A 19,319-nucleotide genomic window follows, 5' to 3' on the forward strand; every position below is an offset into this window, starting at 1 on the left:
GAGGAAACCGGAGCACCCGGAGAAAACAGGTCACGGGGAGAACGTACAAACTCCGTGCAGACAGCACCCATAGTCAGGATCGAACTCGTGTCGCTGGAGCTGTAAGGCAGCAACTCTGCCGCTGTGCCACCGTGCCATAATGCAAGTTGATTAATGAAGTGTGCTCTGGAGAGTTGCCAAAATATGGTCTACCACTGACAGTGGGGCAAGGAAAGGGAAAAATAAAGAAAGTCTGGAACCACATGCACAACGTCAGAAGATACGGAAGAATGAGTCAACAGGATGGAAAATGGATGGAAAAGGGCCCATGAAGCATTAAAGACAAACAATCTGAGGTGATCACAGTTTGTGGTAGCCACGCAGACTTGGACTTCAAGGCTTAGGATTATTTACACCCACTACTGAGGGAGAGTCAGTATATTGAATGATGGCACTAAGGTTCAGAGAGATATGGATCATGCATAGGCAAATGGGACTAGCACAGGTAATGGCCGAAGATAGTCATAAAAAGCAGGGGGTAACTCAGTGGGTCAGGCAGCATCTCTTGAGAAATGGAATGGATGAGAAGGGGGATCTAGCGAGCGAGCGAGCGGGGGGTGGTTGCTGCCACGTATGGCGGCAGGCAATTGATAGAACTGTCGGGTACTTTTGTAACGTGGCGAGCGTGGTGGGGTGGTGCTGCCAGGTTGTATGGCGGCAGGCAGCATTGATAGAACTGTCGGGCATGTGACTTTTGTCCAACAACTTTGTGGTCATTGCCAGAACGAACTGGTTGAATGAAATGTGTATGGCTGCCATTAGGTTGTATGCAAAACAAAGCATTTCACTCAACCTCGGCGCATGTGACTAAAGTGTCATTCATCCATTCAACTTCCAACAGCAGCTTTACCCGCACCCTCCTTGCTTTCTAAACCCACCAAGGCCATGTGTCAAGCTATGCCAGTACTCCTGAAGCTGCACTTGCCCCTGGCTGCTGGTTTAGTTCTAGTTGGCTGCCGCATTTGCACTGCCTGACAGGAACATTCCTAAAATCTCTTCTTGCCATACAACCTCCATCTCAGAGGTTCATCTGTGCACTATGTAGAACACAGAGGGCATAGGTTTAAGGTGAGGGGGAAAGATTTAATAGGAAAATGAAGGGTAACTTGTTTTACACAAAGGGTGGTGTCTGTATGGAACGAGCTGCTGGAGGAGGTAGTTGAGGCAATGTTTAAGAAACATTTGGATAGGTGCATGGATAGGATAGATTTAGGGAGATATGGGCCAAACGCAGGCAGGTGGGACTAGGGTAGATGGGACATGTTGGTCAGTGTGGGCAAGTTAGGCCGAAGAGCCTGGTTCCATGCTGTATCATACTATGACTCTGAAGCAGAGTCCCAACCTGAAAAGTAATCTGTCCATGTTCCCCAGGGATGCTGCCTGACCTGCTGATTTAATCTTGCACTTTGTATCTTTCCTTGGTAAACCAGCATCTGCAGTTCCTTGTGTCTACATCTCGGCTTTTTTTGATTGAATTAAAGATACAACAAGGAAACAGGCCCTTCGGCCAACACAGTCTATGCCAACCATCGACCACCTGCTCACACTAGTTCTAGGTTATCCCACTTTCGCATCCGCTCCCTACAACACTTGGGGCAATTTACAGAGGGCCAAATAACCTGCAAACTCACACATCTTTGGGATATGGGAGGACACCCACGCGGTCACTAGGAGAATGTGAAGACAGCACTCCAGGTCAGGGTCAAACTGGGGTCTCCAGAGCTGTGAGGCACTCCTATTAAATGCCAGTTTCTTCAAACCCACCCCCTCGCTACACCTAACCATGCTCCAAATGCTCTTCCCCACTTAGAACTATTTTCTTATAACCAGAGATTGTTATCAAAATGAAAGTAGTATCACGACACAAATGATAAAGGGTGATTTGATTTTATATTATTCTTCCACTGAGTCAAGCTACAAATCATGACATTTTCAGCCACTTGAGTATTTGCTTCTTCAAGTTATTTCATCTTTACTATAAAACTTGCAGGACCAAAGCAATCTTCCACTTGGTGACTAAATAATCATAATCAATAACTTGAAACAACATAACGGCATAAGTGCACCTAATGGTGTAAACATGGTGTGATGATCATGAGCATTTGTTGATTGAACGATTGCAAGACATTCTAAATGATGGCTTTTGAGGAAAACAGCCAAAGTTATCAAAGGGTCAAAGGGAGGTCATGCAAGTAACAGCGATGACACGGTAAATGGAGGCATTCAAGCATCTAGTTTCAAATTCTTGCTTTTCATCAGGTTGTGCGAGGTGTCATGGACACTGATTTGTGACCTGTTGTGCAGGAAATGAGTTGAAAACTCAATGAAATCAAAACAAAACTCACTGCCAGTCAAGCAGGTGGGGAGTATGCTTCATATCAGATAAAGGGATGTTCTTACTTGAAAATTCAAAATCCACTCTTCACATTAAATTATTAAATATCTTAACTATAGCTAAAGCGTTCAGCTATGAACAGTTACAACAAAGCTAAAGGGAAGATCGTTCATGAAGAGTTTGCATATATTTGGCATGTCACAATAAACAAAATTATTTTTTTGTAATTGGGGATTAACCAAAATTTAGACCAAGTAATGGGAATTAAGGAGGGTGTTAACGGAAGAGAGGGAGCTGCAAAGGCAGAGTGGATTTAGAGAACCAGAGGGGGGGGGGGGGGGGGGGGGGTCGAGATTACTATAAGAGGTGGCTGCTCCAGTTTCCTCACATACTCCAAAAGTGTGCAGGTTTGTAGGTTAATTGGCTTCTGAAAAATGTAAATTGGCCCTCGTGTGTAGGATAGTGCTGATGTAGATGGCAGGTCGGTGCAGACTCGGTGGGCCAAAGGGCCCGTTTCCATGCCGTTTCTCTAAAGTCTATTTAGTAATTGTAATCGAGACAACACTGGTCAGAACCCGTTTAAAATCTAGTGGGATACCTGGATTCCAAGCACCCAAGTCTTTACTTCATGTACTTACTGAAACCTCAACAGAAAATAGATGGAAATCTAGAACAAGAACTTCATTCTCTAACTGCAAATAAAAGCAGAACTTACAAGACAACATCTCAATGAATCTAAATCTATTCACAATTTAGGTATTTCATTCTTCCTTTAAGTTGGATAAAACTAAAGGGAAATGTCATTATGGAGTGCAGTGCCTTGAAGTTCACTGGCAGGACATGTTGGAACTGTTCTGGTATGCTGTCAATATTTACTAAGTCAAGTGGGAAGGTGAACTACTACAATCCGAAAAGCGATGTAGTCAGGTTATACCGGTGGGAGGAAAAGGCGAATGCTGGAGTACAACGTGAAATAGAAAGTTGGAAGATTAGAAAAGCAGATGTCATTTTAAAAACATTTTTAAAAACTGGTAAATGGTGGATGTATGGAAAGATCCTGGGTGTGTACTGGTTGATGAAGGTTTAAGGGTCTGTCCCACTTACGTGATTTTTTTCGGCGACTTGCCGGCACCCATCACAGTCGCAGCAGGTTGCCGAGAATGTTCAACATGTTGAAAATCCAGCATGTCGCGGGGGTGACGCCTGTATGGTCGTGAGTTGTCACCCAAAGAGTGTTACCTTTTTCTGGTTCGCCGCTGGATTTTCAACATTTTGAACATTTTCAGCGATCTGCTGCGACTGTGACGGGTGCCGGCAAGTGCGTCGAAAAAAAATCACGTAAGTGGGACAGGCCCTTTATGGCTTATTATCGTCAGATAAGAGGAGAAAAAGTTCCAGTGAAGCCTGCCATCATGAACCAATTCAGCTGAAGGGTCTATTTCTGTATGGTGCCGTATATATCATGCAATACAATGAAACTTTCTGTTAGAATATCACCTCTATTCTCATTAGCTTTCATCCACAATATGGTATTGCAGCATTTATAGGCTGAAAATTAGTTATCAAGACATCATACTGAAATGGTTCCAACATGTTCTACCTTCATATTGTACAATACAGATGTATTCCTACATTACTCCACGCTACACAATTCCTATACCAGGCACAATTAGGGGATGTTCCAAACAGGATCTGGACACTTCCCCAAACCAAAGAGAAGCTATCCAAGAGAAAGATTTAAAAGAACAAGATCAATGACGTGACAATAGAGCTGCTCTGCTTCAGATAGGGTGGTAAATGAGTCAGAGTTCCACAGCATGGAAACAGGTCCTTCGGCTCAACTTGGCCATGCTAATATGCCCCATCTGCACTAATCGCCCGTGCCTGAATTTAGCCCATATCCCTCTAAATCCTTCCTATCCATGCACTTGTTCAAATGTCTCTTGAATGTTGTTATGGTATCTGCCTCAACTACCCCCTGTGGCAACTCATTCCATATACCTACCACCTACCTAGTGAAAAAATTGCCCCTTAGGTTTCTATTAAATCTTTCCATCTCATCTTAAATCTATGTCCTCTGGTTCTTAATTCCACTACCTTGTGTAAAAGACTCAGCATCTACACTATCTATACCCCTCACGATCAGTACATTCACTCGTTCTATTTCCCTTATGATCTTATACACCTCTATAAGATCACTCTTCAGCCTCCTGCACTCCAAGGCATAAAGTCCTAGCCTGCCCATTAACCTCTCCCTGTAGCTCCCCCCCCCCCCCCCCCCCCCCCCCCCCCCCCCCCCAAATCCTGGCAACATCCACGTAAATCTTCTCTGCACTCTTTCTAGCTGAACAACATCTTTCCTACAGCCAGGTGACCAAAACTGAACACAATACCCCAAACGTGGCCTCACCAACATTGTTTAAAATGGTTCAAAAAGCAGAATCTTTTCACCTTAGATTTACTTTGCTTTAAAACATTCTTTTGCATTTCTGTCATATTACAAACACATTCTTAATTGGACGTGTACCCTTTGCCAATTATTTCCTTTAATCACGTCCCAAAAGAAACAACATTGGCTATTTAGACTACATCCGCTACTTGTGGTCACAAAAGGTCAGGTTTCTCAGATCCGCCTCCATACTACGGGAAAAGCATCTTCTTATTTATCTGCAAAGATCAGGTAAACGGTGTACAAAATACACACCGGGGTATATCACTTCACTGCATTTATGGGCAGCACGGTGGCACAGCGGTAGAGTTGCTGCCCTACAGCGCTTGCAGCGCCAGAGACCTGGGTTCGATCCTGACTACTGATGCTGTCTGCACGGAGTTTGTACCTTCTTCCCGTGACCTGCGTGGGTTTTCTCCGAGATCTTCCGTTTCCTCCCACATTCCAAAGATGTAGGTTTGTAGGGCAATCGGCTTGGTTAAATTGTAAAATTGTCCTTGGTGTGTGTAGGACAGTGTTAATAGACTTCACTGGAACTTTTTCCCCTCTTATCTGACGATAATAAGCCGTAAAGGGCCTGTCCCACTTACGTGATAGATCTATAGGTGCAGGACTAGGTAATATATAATAGGTGCAGGACTAGGCCATTCGGTCCTTCAAGCCAGCACTGCCATTCAATGTGATCATGGCTGATCATCCCCAATCAGTACCCCGTTTCTGCCTTCTCCCCATATCCCCTGACGGCTATTTTTAAGAGCCCTATCTAGCTCTCTCTTGAAAGTATCCAGAGAACCTGCCTCCACTGCCCTCTGAGGCAGAGAATTCCACAGACATACCACTCTCTGTGAGAAAAAGTGTTTACTCGTCTCCATTCTAAATGGCTTACTCCTTATTCTTAAGTGTCAATACATGGGAATCGCTAGTCAGTGCGGACTCGGTGGGCCGAAGTGCCTGTATCTCTAAACTAAACTAAACTATGCTTAGCTTGCGGTCCTGTAGTGAATGCAACTGCAAGGCGTTGTGAAACAAATCAAATTTTCAAAAGTCTCTGTGCCTCACAATTTCACTAATCATACAAAAAAAAGTACTAGTCCAATTTCATCCATTAAAATTTGAAATTATTCCTAACGAATCGATTGTATTAGACAAAAACTGTGATTTTTCCCTTTATTCCAAGAAAAATCTTTCATAGACATATTAGAAAGCACACCGCTGTATTATTAAAAAAAACAATTCCATTATTGAAGCTGCCGTTGTTGCAGTCAGTGCGTTTAAAGTGGTTACTGAAACACACTTCAATGTTTCTAAAAGGCTCCATTTCTCAGGCCGTAACTGATAACTATAAAAACACAAGCACAAGGTCAATGATTTGAACTCACGTTCTCCTTGGAAAATGATCTCGTAAAGCAGAGATATCGGGTGACCTTGGATTTAAATAAGGCGTCCTTCCATAGGTCAGCATCCAAGCCATCTGCCGTTTGCGAAATCTATGAAAACAAGACAGCGTGTGAAAAGGCGAGGTGGTATAAAGCTAATTCATGTACAGTGAGGCTTGCTACTTTCCCTAATTAACACCAACTGTACCATCACAGCATCTCATTTGATCGATTCACCAGGTCCTGTGTAAAAATATTTACAAAAATGAAATACAGCCTCCGAGGATACTTATACAGTTGCTTATGAAAGACATTGCAAACGGTTTTGATGAAAAATCTTCGATGTTTTTAAAACATTTGCGGATATGCGGGATGAATGGTGCGGGGCAAATCGGAAATATAATCGCTCCCTTACGATTCGAGCCACGGCAGAGAATTTTCACAGTGCGCAATATTGAAAACTTATGAGGCAAAGTTACAGAAGATAACGAGATGTGCTAAAATTGGATCTAGCATGTTGCTGCAGCCCGACACCAATTACACAATTGACAGCAATACTTTCAATTTACACTCAGCTTGTTCATTTTGAGGTGGAAAAACTGTGAAATGAGATCAAATCCAAAATGTTAATGGCATTTCAATTAACACTGTCCTCTGTTAAAATGAAGGTGTGACATGCATTTTATCTGTATCGGCAAAATTGTGACTTCATTCAGTTTAAAACTGAGAGTTAGTTAACTCAGCAAATACACACGGCAGACTTTTAGTTTCCAACCGTAAACTTAAAATTAATGAAAGGCTAATTCACTCAACTAAACATGAAACTGTCACCAGTCTCTTACCAGCAGTTAAAAATCACCGATTTTAATTGTTAAACAAATCACAACAGGTAGATATTTGACACTTACAGTAGAAAAAGCTAACATTCTTTTTACAAGTAATATTCCTCAACATTGTGATTCTGACAACAAGGTGTAGTAAACATTGGATTTTTTTGTTTCGAGATACAACGCAGAAACAGGCCCTTAGGCCCATCGAATCCACGCCGACCAATGATCCCCATTACACTCGCACACACTACGCACTAGGGTCAACCTACAATTTTTACCGAAGCCAATTAACCTGCAAACTGTAGGTCTTGGGAGTACGGGAGGAAACCGGAGCACTCAGGGAAAACCCAGGTGGTCACTGGGAGAACGTACAAACTACGTACAGACAGCACCTGTAGTCAGGATCGAGCCCGGGTCTGTGGCGCTGCAAGGCAGCAACCCTACCACTGCGCCACCATGCCCTTAGAAAGAAAAAATGGTGCCTACCTACTGCTCAATCCCATTCTTAAAACAGCTCACTCTCACACATCCTCTACCAGCCAAGACTACTGAGGTCTTCTTATATAGCTCCGGATATGCTTTAGGGTGAAACAATGAAAATCAATGATTGGGAACAAAGATACAATGAACTGCAGATGTCGATTTTTTTTTAAAAAGACAAGGTCCTGGAGTAACTCAGTGGGTCGGGCAGCATCTCTGAAGAACATGGATAGGCAACACTTCGGATCAGGACTCTTTTTCAGAATGATTGCAGTAAGGGGGGGTGAAAGCTGACAGAGAGGTGTTGGGGGGGAATCTGATGTGTTAGGTGGATATAAGAGATGGGGGGGGGGGGGGGGTCAAAGTCTGACAAGTGATGGGTGGATACAGGAGAGGGGAAGGGTAGCTTGGCAGATGGATGGACAAAGGCCAGAGATGGGGAGAAAAAAGACAAAAAGGTTGAGAGATATGGAGGGAAGATGCACAAAATATGAAGCCAGAGGAAGGGATATAGATAGAAGGGGATGGGGGAAGGGGGAAGGGTTGCTGTTGCTTAGTTTTATACAAGTGGAGAATTCAAACGTCAAATGGAACTTGCTCCGTGCTGGTGTACTGCGAAGTAAAGGAAACATCCACTGCAAACCGCTCGTAAAACCAAGTAACCATAATGACAGCAGGAACTGCGGCAACAGTTATAAACAGCCATCTAAAATATTTGATTTATCATTATTTTCTCCATTTAGAAAGTTGTTCACCATGATTATGAGCCTTAAAGGAAAACACATATTGATTTGCAATAGAGATGTTAATACTTAAATTCCAGCCTTGAAACACTGAAGATGTTTATAGATGAAGAACAATTTAACGACAGCTGGTATTTGTACCGACTTTAAATAGTTAAATTCCTCTCAAGATTAGTAACTGATCAGGAACCCCCATCCAAGTGTCATCTGGCTTGAAATACATTTCTAGCGCAGCCTGAGTTTAAAAGAACAACCTATTCCACAGTTCCTTCGCTTTCCCAGTAGAAATAGAGTTTCTACACTGCAAATTGCAAAGTAAATCTGCAGTAAAAAAAAATCCAATAATTTGAAAATTGCCAACATAAACAGTACATCAAAATGGGAATTTAAAAATTGAATTCAGATATACTGAACAGAATGTCCTTTTGATTAAAAAAAACCCTTCATTGTGACTTATTCTAATTACAGTGGTAAAAGAAAGTCTTAAGCCTCACATGCCACAGACCAATGTAAAGAGATTCCCAACTGACCATTTTCTCTTAGGATTATGCTGCAAGAAATTCTGGATGGAAGGGGGAAAAAAACCCACCACAGCTGTGTGGGGCCCAATCTCTGCTTGCACCATTGATGCATTTCAGATCATTGTCACCCCTATCGAAGATTTTACTTCTCGTCGTCTCCAAATGCAGATTACTATTCATCAATGGGTTTTTTCCATGTTCTCACCCGCACATCAACCTTGACGTGGAACGCCAACGACAATACACGTCGCATCCTTCCATCCTTTTGATCTCAGAGATACAGCGCGGAAACAAGCCCTTTCGCCCTGATCAGCCATGATATTGAATGGCAGCGCTGGCTCGAAGGGCCGAATGGCCTACTCCTGCACCTAATTTCTATGTTTCTATGTACACTAACACTATCCTACACACGAGGGACAATTTAACCGAAAAGCCAATTAACCTACAAACCTGAGTGTTGAAGGAAACCGGAGCACACGGTAAAAACCAATGCCCCAAATTCACAACTTGCCAGTCTGGCAGTACAGAGACAGTGACAAGTCCATCATTGTGTTTCCAAGAGTTACAATTCCTGCCATCAAAGGCCAGGAAGACAGAAGCAAGCGCTAATTCTGATTATTCTCATGCTAATCCCACATTACCTCATTATTGTTATTATTATTATTATTATTATTATTAAATCATCGAAAACATTAGCGATGCAGCGGCGCTGGTTTCCGACAGGCAAACCTAGCTTCCACAAACCAACCCTAACTTGTAAAAATAGCCTCCACCCTAATATCTTCTAACTTCTATCTCCAATAACACTGCCTGCCTTTACCAAGAGCTAATTCTGGTCATTGCAGGAACTCTAATCGACACCTCAGATCCACACTGATTTTTCCCTTTTCTTTCCTCACAGTTCTCACAAAACCATGTCTTAGACCATGACTTCCTTTCTAATTTCCCCCTTCCCAACATAATCTTTACAGAACTCTTTCGATGGCTGCATTTGAAGTGCCTTGGGACAGTTGTTGCAACAAAGTGCTGCTTGATAAATGTATACCATTATCAGCTTTTTAACAATAATAATATTCCACGTCGCCGATTGTCTCTGACAAGTAGGCAGAAATTGCTAATTACTGTGCTTTATTTGGTATGCAAAGATCAGCCAAGGCTTTTAGAATCCAGAACTGAGCTGGGCACACACACACAATGATAGCCCAGAGACCAACCATAAAACTCAGCTTCTGCAATAAACATTCCAAGGCAATTCGGAGATAGGTGCGAGTAAATTGCGAAGACTGTGCTGGGAGGGGAGAAATAGGGAAGGGCGACTGAGAAGTGGGAAAGATGGGCAAAAACGGCCATTTTCTAGATCCAAATTGTACCCGATACATTATCAGATCCACACTTCACGTCTTTCAACACAAATACAAAGAGTGTTGCAAATTCTTCAATGGTGTTTTTTATTGTCGCGTGTGCAAAGTGCAAAAGCACAGTGAAATTATTTTCTTACAAACAGTCCAGTAGAGTATTGCCATACTCAAGCACATCCCCAATTAGCAAGGGTAGAAAAATTGTCTACTGATCCTGCATACAAGAGGCCCATGGTTTGCCACCATTTTCAAAGTCCAGTCTGCACTCTCATGTTCAGGGCCTGTCCCTCTTTCCCGACCTAATTCACGACCTCTGCCAAGTTTGCCCTTTGACTCATACTCGCAGCATGGTCGTCACGAGGTCGTAGGTAGGCCGTAGGAAGGTCGTGATGCTAGTCGTAGGTACTCGTGGCATCAAGTAGGTCGGGGAGTTTTTCTAGCCTGATGAAAAATGTCCACGAGTAAAAAGGGTAGTGAATTAGGTCACGAAAGTGGGACAGGCCCTTTATGTGCGGTGCCCAGACCAGGCGAGCCCCAGGCTGCTGCGGGCCTCCAGCCGTCGCCTTCCTTGGACGTCTGCATCCACCAGCAAACCAACGTCCCTCTCCTCGCCCATCCACCTTTGTTCCCCTGGGGGCGCCTCCTGCAGCCGACCTTGAGGGTGGACCCCGGTTCCCTCTCCTCCCCTTGTCCATCTTTACACCGATTCATTCAGCCTAAAATGCACAGCAGTACTAAGGCTCGCTCCAAATTGCAACACATGCACGGAAATGTAATACATCCACACTAAGAGGATTTAGTTAAGAGCAGTTGCTTCAGGAGAAAGACAACCAGCTTAGATGACAACTGCTCAGTATTAAACTACATTCATAGCTTGAAGTGATCCCCAGCACAGCCATTCATTTGAAACAAAGGAGAGTTCTATCCTGTAAAACAAGCAACAGAACAGCACGATATTAAATTGAGTTCATCCACAAGGATGTTTTAGTTTAATTAAATCACCTTAGTACCCTTTAAAAAAAAAAGTTTTCATTTACGGACTTGGGTTCCACCTGTCCCTTCAGCTATTCGTTCACCTATAACTGCTCTCGAGAAAACAGAGGCAAACTCACCTTCTTGAACCATGGTGCAATCAATGTGCTCCATATAGTCATACAGCACAAAAACAGGCCCTTCAACCATGCTGACCAAGATGCCCCATCCACCCACCTGCCTGCATCTGGCCCATATCCCTCTAAACCATTCCTATCCATGCACCTGCCCACATTTCCTGCCTCAACTACCTCCTCTGGCAGCTCATTCAATGTACCCACCATCCATTGTGTGAAAGAATTGCCCCTCAAGTTCCCATTAAATCTTTTCCTTCTCACCATAAACCTACGTTCCCCGTTTCTTTATTTCCCAACTCTGGGTAAAGGACTCAGTGCATTCACCTCATAATTTCTATCCACCTCATAAATGTACAGGCCTCTATAAGATCCCCCCTCAGCCTCCTGCACTCCAAGGAATAAAGTCCAAGCTAACTTAACCTTTTCCCTCTAGCTCAGGCTGAAGTCCTGGCAACATCCTCATAAATCGTCTCTGCAGGAAGATCCAGATTGTTAATCCACCAGCACCAGTTACTACAGTGCGGGCGGGGACAGTGAATATTGAGGTCAGTGGGTGGGTGCTGATCAAACACTTTGCCCTGGATGATGTTAAGTGTGTGTTGCTGGAGCTGTAGTGATCCAAAATACTGGACAGTATTCCATCACAATCCTTCCAACATGAGCCCTGTGATGATGAAAATGTTTTGAACAATCGGAGAGTTACTTGACATTTGCTCTTGTAAATTGAGTATACAAGTTGAGTGGTCATGTTGCAGTTGTAAAAGACATTGGTGAGGCCGCATTTAGAGTATTGTGCTCAGTTCTGGGCGTCATGTTACAGGAAAGATGTTGTCAAGCTGGAAAGGGCACAGAGAAGATTCATGAGGATGATGCCAGGACTCGAGGGTCTGACCTCTAGGGAGAGGTTGAGCGGGCTAGGACTTCATTCCTTGGAGCGCAGGAGGATGAGGGGCAATCTTAGAGGTGCATAAAGTCATGAGAGGAGTAGATCAGGTAGACGCACAGAGTCTCTCGCCCAGAGTAGGGAATTGAGAACCAGAGGACAAAGGTTGAAGGTGAAGGGGGAAAATTTAATAGGAATCTGAGAGGTAACTTTTTCACACAAATGGTGGTGAGTGTATTGAACAAGCAACCTAGAGGAAGTAGTCTAAGGCAGGGTCTATCACAGCATTTTAGAAGCAATTAGACTGGTGCATGGATAGGACAGGTTTGGAGTGACAGGGACAAAACGCAGGCAGGTGGGACTAGTGTAGATGAGACATGTTGTTCGATGTGGGCAAGTTGGGCCGAAGGTCCTGTTTCCACACTGTATCAATCAGACTGCTATGCGGCTGCTCCAGTCGAGTTTAAGGCAAACGGTGACTGCCTCCCCCAGCTCCCAGGCTATTGATGACGAGGACTAAACAATGTACTGCCATTGAATGCCAAGGTCAGATGAGTATACGTTCCCTTGCTGAAATGATCATTGTCTGGCATGAACGGTTACTGTCAACTCGCGCCTGACTGCCATCAAAGTCTTACCACGTGTAATCGGCATCCAGTAGAATTGAATATAATTAAATCACAAAGAAATATCTCCAATTTCTGCTCTTGTGGATGTGTGCATGCCTTTGAGACAGCTGAAGACTGAGCCAAGGGCCCTGCCTTGAGAAATTCCTGCAACTCTAACGTGGACCCAAGATGATTGATCCTCAATAACCCGGAACATCTTTCTTCATGCTGGGCAGGAATCCAGCCGGCAACAGGCCTTCTCCAATTCCCATTTAACCTCAATGTTACTGCAGCTCCTTGAAGACTCTATTAATTACTTTGCTGTAATTACCTCAGTTGTTCAAGCTGGGAGCTCCTGAACACGACACAACATTAACCTATGAGCTATGGATTGTCTTTGGTTGCACTAAGGACTTCGGGCATTTTTGCATTGTGTTTGATTTTTTTTGTTCATAATATATAATGAACGTGTATTGTATTTACAGACCTGTTTTGCTGCAAGTAAGAATTTCATTGTTCCGTGTTGGTACGTACAGCAATTAAATAGTTTTCACAAGAGGGAAGCACAGTGGCGCAGCAGATAGAGCTGCTGCCTTGCAGTGCCAGAGACACTGGGTTTGATTCTGACCTCGGGTGCTGTCTGTGTGGAGTTTGCCCATTCTCCCTGCAACCGCATGAATTTCCTCTGGGTGCTCCGGTTTCCTCTCACATACTAAAAAGGATCAAGTTTGTAGGTTAATTGGCCTTTGTAAATTGCCCTTAGTAGATAGGGTAGATGAGAAAGTGAGCACTGGTGTGAATGGGTGATGGATAGACTCAGTGGGCCGAAACGTCCATTTCCATGAGGTATTTCTGAATTAAACTAAATAAATGTTGGACTGTGCCTTAACCTCAGGGGTAGTTCATTTCACCTCGCCGTTGCAATTCAGTAACTGCTATCCATTTTGGACCAAGACAACACAATTTTCTGCGGCCAACAGGACCATGTGAAATCAAAATCCACATCAGTGACCGTATTGATTGCAAGTAGGTGCCACTTGGTCACACTATTGACAATACCTTCTGTTACTCCGGTCTTAAGAGTTCAAACATTGAAAGAAACTCGCTAGATTGCAGTTGTCTGACACTCTTTGGGCTGGGTGCACCTGGCCAAATATATATTTTTGTCACATACAGGCCAATGTTATAGCTCAACTAGATCACCACAGCTGGGGGCACAGCCAGCTCTAAAGCACAAACCATCGGTGTAAGCTCTGACTTATGAGGTATGCTCAGCAATTTGAGTCAGACTGCTAAAGATCAACCTCTCTGATGTGTGCGTACTTGGGAGAAGGCAGAAATAAATCACTCACTAAGCAATTCTGGTTGGAAACGGTGGCAAATGCTTCAAGATGTCTTTGGCACTCATTCATTAATAGGCTCCGACATCAGCAAGATCAGGATGTTCATGATTGGAGGTATGCACTGAAGGTTAACTCTTCACTATCGAGTACATCTGATGCTGCCCTTCATAACCAAGGTCTTGGGGGCAGCAAGGAAGGGAGGGATGAGAGCTACTGGAGCCCCAGAGGTTACAAATAGTTGTGATATACAATTTAGCTGTTGATGATTGCCGACGTCTCCTCAACCTCTCATCACCTGCTACAAACTATCTCTGGCAGCTCTGGCCTTCGGGACATAGACAATTTAGTCAGTAAAGATGACAATGATGGACAGTGAATTATTACTCTACCAAAAGTATATTTTGTTCTCTTGCTACTGCTAGCTCCTGCCACTGATGCTTAACCCAGAGAAATGGAGCTGGGTAATAATCAATGCCTCCTTGCCTACACCTGGCTCCCCCGAGGCGATGGGATTATATATCCTTCTGCAGTTCTACAGGGCCCTAGTGAGACCACACCTGGAGTATTGTGTGCAGTTTTGGTCCCAATTTGAGGAAGGACATTCTTGCAGCATAGGTTTACAAGGTTAATTCCCGGGATGACGGGACTGTCATATGCTGAGAGAATGGTGCGGCTGGGCTTGTACACTCTGGAGTTTAGCAGGATGAGAGGCTATCTTATTGAAACATGTAAGATTGTTAAGGGTTTGGACACGCTAGGGGCAGGAAACATGTTCCCAATGTTGGGGGAATCCAGGACCAGGGGCCACAGTTTAAGAGTAAGGGGTAAGCTATTTAGAACGGAGCCGAGGAAACACTTTTTCTCACAGAGAGTGGTGAGTCTGTGGAATTCTCTCCCTCGATTCTGTTCAGGGACCCCGACAGTCCTTTCAGGTCAGGCAGAGGTTCACTTGCACCTCCTCTATTTACTGTATCCTTTGTTCAAGATGTGGGCTCATACATCGGCGAGACCAAACGCAGACTGGGCGATGGTTTCGCGGAACACCTTCTCTCAGCCCGCCTGAACCAACTTGATCTCCCGGTTGCCGGACACTTTAATTCTCCTTCCCATTCCTACAGTACCGTTCTGTCCTAGGTCTCCTCCATTGTCAGAGTGAGGCCAAACACAAATTGGAGGAACAGCATCCCATATTTCGCTTGGGCAGCTTACAGCCCAGTGGTATGAATATTGATTTCTCTCACTTCAGGTAGCCCCGGCATTCCCTCTCTCTCTATCCCTCCCCCACCCAAGTCTCACTAGCTTCTCATTTTCACCCTACAAACAGCTTCCAATGGCCTGTTTCCTTTATGATCGTTATTTTTTTTTGCATATCTTTCATTCATTGTTCTTTATCTCTCCACATCACCGTCTATATCCCTGAAGGAGGGTCTTGATCCCGAAACGTCACCCATTCCTTCTCTCCAGAGATGCTGCCTGCCCCACTGAGTTACTCCAGCTTTTTGTGTCTATCTTCGAATGGTTCAGCACAGGGGCAGGCCCTTGGGCCCACAATGTCTATGCAGATATATGGTGCCCAAGGCCAATCCTCAGCTCCCTGCATTTAATCCACATCCCTCCATTCTCCGCAAGTCTCTTCAACGCCACAGTCGTATCTGCCTCTACCCCACCCCCAGCTGCACGTTCCAGTCATTCATCATCCTCTGTGTAAAAAACTTGCCCTGCACATTTCCAAATCCGAAATACTGTAAAATCATACTATACAGTTGCACAATCATACATCAGTTAAAACGTGGAATGATTGAATAGATTTCTTCCGAGGCAGTACACAAAGAATGCCACGTTCCAGGCGACATCTTGTCTGTGGAAGAAAACTCGTGATGTCAGTGAAGAGGAATCTGTTGATATGACAGGGCTGGGTCATGCCTGCCGCATAGGTCAAAAAATGGGTGGATCATCCAGTTTTATTCTTGCTCCTTGGGAACAGGAAACTTCCCCTGCACATTCCTAAGGGCAACTAAGAGTCATGCCTATTGCTGTGCAGCTGCAGACAGAGACTGAATGGATCAAACAGCAAATGTAGATGTTCTTCCTTGCAGAATAAAAACACTGAAAAAAAAGTAAATTTACCATTATAAATAACTGTTATAGTCACAATTTTTTATTCCAGATCATTTATTCTGGGCGTCACTGTGTCTGCTGCCTCACAGCATCAGTGATCCTCAGGTGCTGTCTGTATGGAGTTTGCATGTTCTTCCCTTGTCCAAGTGGGTTTTCTCCTGGTGCTCTAGTTTTCTCCCACATCCCAAAGACTTGCAGATTTGTAGGTTAATTGGCTTCTGTTAATTGCTCCTAGTGTATAGGATGCAAAAGTGGGATAACGTAGGACTAGTGAATGGATGATCGATGGGCGATGCGGACTCGGTGGGCTGATGGGCCTGTTTCCATGCTGTATCTCTAAACTAAGCATAATCACTCCCCTCTGGCTTGAGCTGGGCGTGCAGCAAACTGCTCGTCTTTTACCACGTCTTGATACTCAAATGATGAGACTCAACATTTCCTAATTCTTTTCTTTTTGCTACAGTGATTATGAAAAATAAATTGTTGAATCAAAGACCAAGTCCTTAAGTTTATTTCCATTTAAGTCAATTGAGAATAAAAGCAGAGATCACATCTCTCAGAGCGCCCAATTTACAACATATGCGAGGGATTAAATACTCCAGGCAAGAGTTAACCTCGACGTAGAATCTAAGTGGACATTCGGGAGATAAATACAGAAAATTCTGGGAACATTCAGCATCCATAGTCGTTCAAAGTTTTCAATGTGAAACGTTAACCCACTTTCTGCTGACGTTTCCTGACAAGCTGAGCGTTTCCAGTGTTTTGTGTATTTACTACAGACCTGCTGTTTTCGTTTTAATTTTCATTGACTTGTAGTAATCTCCTTAATGGCGTCAATTCCAATTAAAATCGCGTAGCTGGAAAAACTAAATGCTACTTATATATAGAATGATGCAGCACAGAAAGCGATCAGTTAGCCCATCTAGCTCCTTGAAAGAACTATCCAATTAATCTCACTCCTTTCATTTTTTTCCCTCCCAAGTACCTTTTCACATCTCTTTCGAAAGTTATTACTTAATCTGCTTCCACCGTCCTTTCAAATAGTGCTTGCCTCATCAAAAATTTTTCCTCCTGTAGCTACTGGTTTCGTGGCCAAATATATTAAGACGCACCCACTGGTTACTCTATAAAACAGTTCATAATTTTGAACATCTTTTACACGTTTGATCTCATTGTTCTCTATTCCAAGTGGAACAATCCCTGTTTCCCCAATGTCTCCACATAGCCAAAGTAATTTATTACTGCGATCTCCTATACAATCTCCGATGCACGTTCTTTGCGGAAGTGTAGTGCCCACAATTGGCCTTAATATTCCAGCTGAGGCCTTACAATGTTTCACAAATGTTCAATGCAAATTCATTACTTTTTTTTTTAATACTTCTATTTATAACCCATGGACCTGACAAGCATTGCGAATCACCTACTAAACTCGTTCTGCCACCTTTAATGGTTTGTGCACAAACACACCCAGTTTTTGCCCATTTTAATCAAACTGCACTAGTGTTTATATTGCTTTACATTCTTTATTTTTTTTAAAAGCCAAACAGCAAAATAATGCAATTATCTGCATTAAAATTAATCTGCCTTGTGTCTGACCACTCCGTAACTACCTCATTAAAACCATTGCCTTCTACATTTCTCAATATAGTAAAACTCTGGTGATCTGTCACCCTTGGGACTTTGAACATAATGTGCTGAAGTAACTCAGCGGGTCAGGCAGCATCCCAGGTGAAAAGGGATAGGTGACGTCTCGGGTCGGGACCATTCTTCTGGAGAAGTCTTCCAGTCTGAAGGGTCCTGACCCAAATCATCAGCCATTCCTTTTCTCTAGAGATGCTGCCTGATCTGCTGAGTTACTCCAGCACTTTGAGTCTATCTTCAGTTTAACCAGCATCTGTGGTTCCTTTCTACACACCCTTGGGACATTGGATTAGCAGATTTTCTGAACTATTGAATAATACTCATTAATATCCAAGCAAATATTTTTGACATGCCACACAGTAGTACAATAAATTTGCCGGTGAAACTTTTGAGTTTAAACTGAATGGGAAATATACAAGCACTCCAGTCCCCAGCTCCAGCCACAGGCCTATCCACGCTCCTGACCCAATGCCCCAAATCCAAACCCTTCCAGCTGAACACCAATCCCCCAGTTCAAATTCCAACGCGCCCACACAACCAGCTTGTGGTCTGGACTCCAGCTCAGATTACAGATGAACGAATGAGCTAGATGAGAGATGCCAGAACTATCGGGATTTCCAAACAATCAGATGCTGTAATAGAATCAGAGTTTCATTACATTATGAAGATCCATCCCAGGAAACACAAATATGCATTCCTGTCAGCTCAAAACAAACAAATGTCCGTCTGCTGAGCCTGAAACTCAGTTCCCCTTTTCCTGGACCCTTAGCTAAGGTCTCAACTCAAAACGTCACCTTTTCCTTTTCTCTGGAGATGCTGCCTGACCCGCTGAGTTACTGCAGCATTTTGTGGCTATCTTCGGTGTAAACCAGCATCTGCAGTTCCTTCCTATACAAATATTAGTCGCAAAGATTTCTATCCCACTATCAATTTAGTATCCACTCAGCCATTGCCCTTTGAATGCACTATCAAGTCTATGCAGTCATAGTCATGTAGCACAGAAACAGGCTCTTGCACCCAAATCCTTCATGGCGACCAAGATGTCTATCCAATTCCATTTGACCCATATCCCTTTACACCTTTACTATCCATCTTCCTGTCCGTGTACCCGTCTCTACAGCCTCCTCATGCAGCTCATTCCTATGTGAAAAAATTGCCCCCTCGGATCTCTTCAAATCTTTCCCCTCTCACCTTAAACCTGTGTCCTCTATTTTTACACTCCACTAGCCTGATAGATGTTTGCACGCATCCAATTTAAGTTGGCCCCTCATGGTTTTATACAGTTCTAAGATCATACCTCTTGTGGTACTTTACTGAATGTCTTTGGAGTTCATATACCTTACAACAACATGATTTTCATCAATTTTCTTCATTACTTTGAAGAACTCAATCAAGCCAGATGAAGATTAGCCTTCTATAAATCAATACAAATTTTAATTTATCACCCTATATTTTTGAATATAATAATTACATTTGTCCCTGGAGG

At 43.5% G+C, this 19,319-nt stretch overlaps 1 protein-coding gene across 5 annotated transcripts in view; it reads right to left on the reverse strand.

Annotated features, from left to right (window-relative positions):
- Positions 1 to 19,319, reverse strand: part of LOC129711847 (multivesicular body subunit 12B-like) — a 224,990-nt gene that overhangs the window by 173,255 nt on the left and 32,416 nt on the right. For all 5 annotated transcript variants that reach the window (XM_055659807.1, XM_055659809.1, XM_055659810.1 and 2 more), the window contains exon 3: positions 6,203 to 6,310. In XM_055659807.1, the coding sequence (XP_055515782.1) occupies positions 6,203 to 6,310 (108 nt within the window). The remainder of the gene's footprint in view (positions 1 to 6,202; positions 6,311 to 19,319) is intronic.

This window comes from Leucoraja erinacea, chromosome 31 (genome assembly GCF_028641065.1).
Source record: "Leucoraja erinacea ecotype New England chromosome 31, Leri_hhj_1, whole genome shotgun sequence".
Taxonomy (NCBI): domain Eukaryota; kingdom Metazoa; phylum Chordata; class Chondrichthyes; order Rajiformes; family Rajidae; genus Leucoraja; species Leucoraja erinaceus.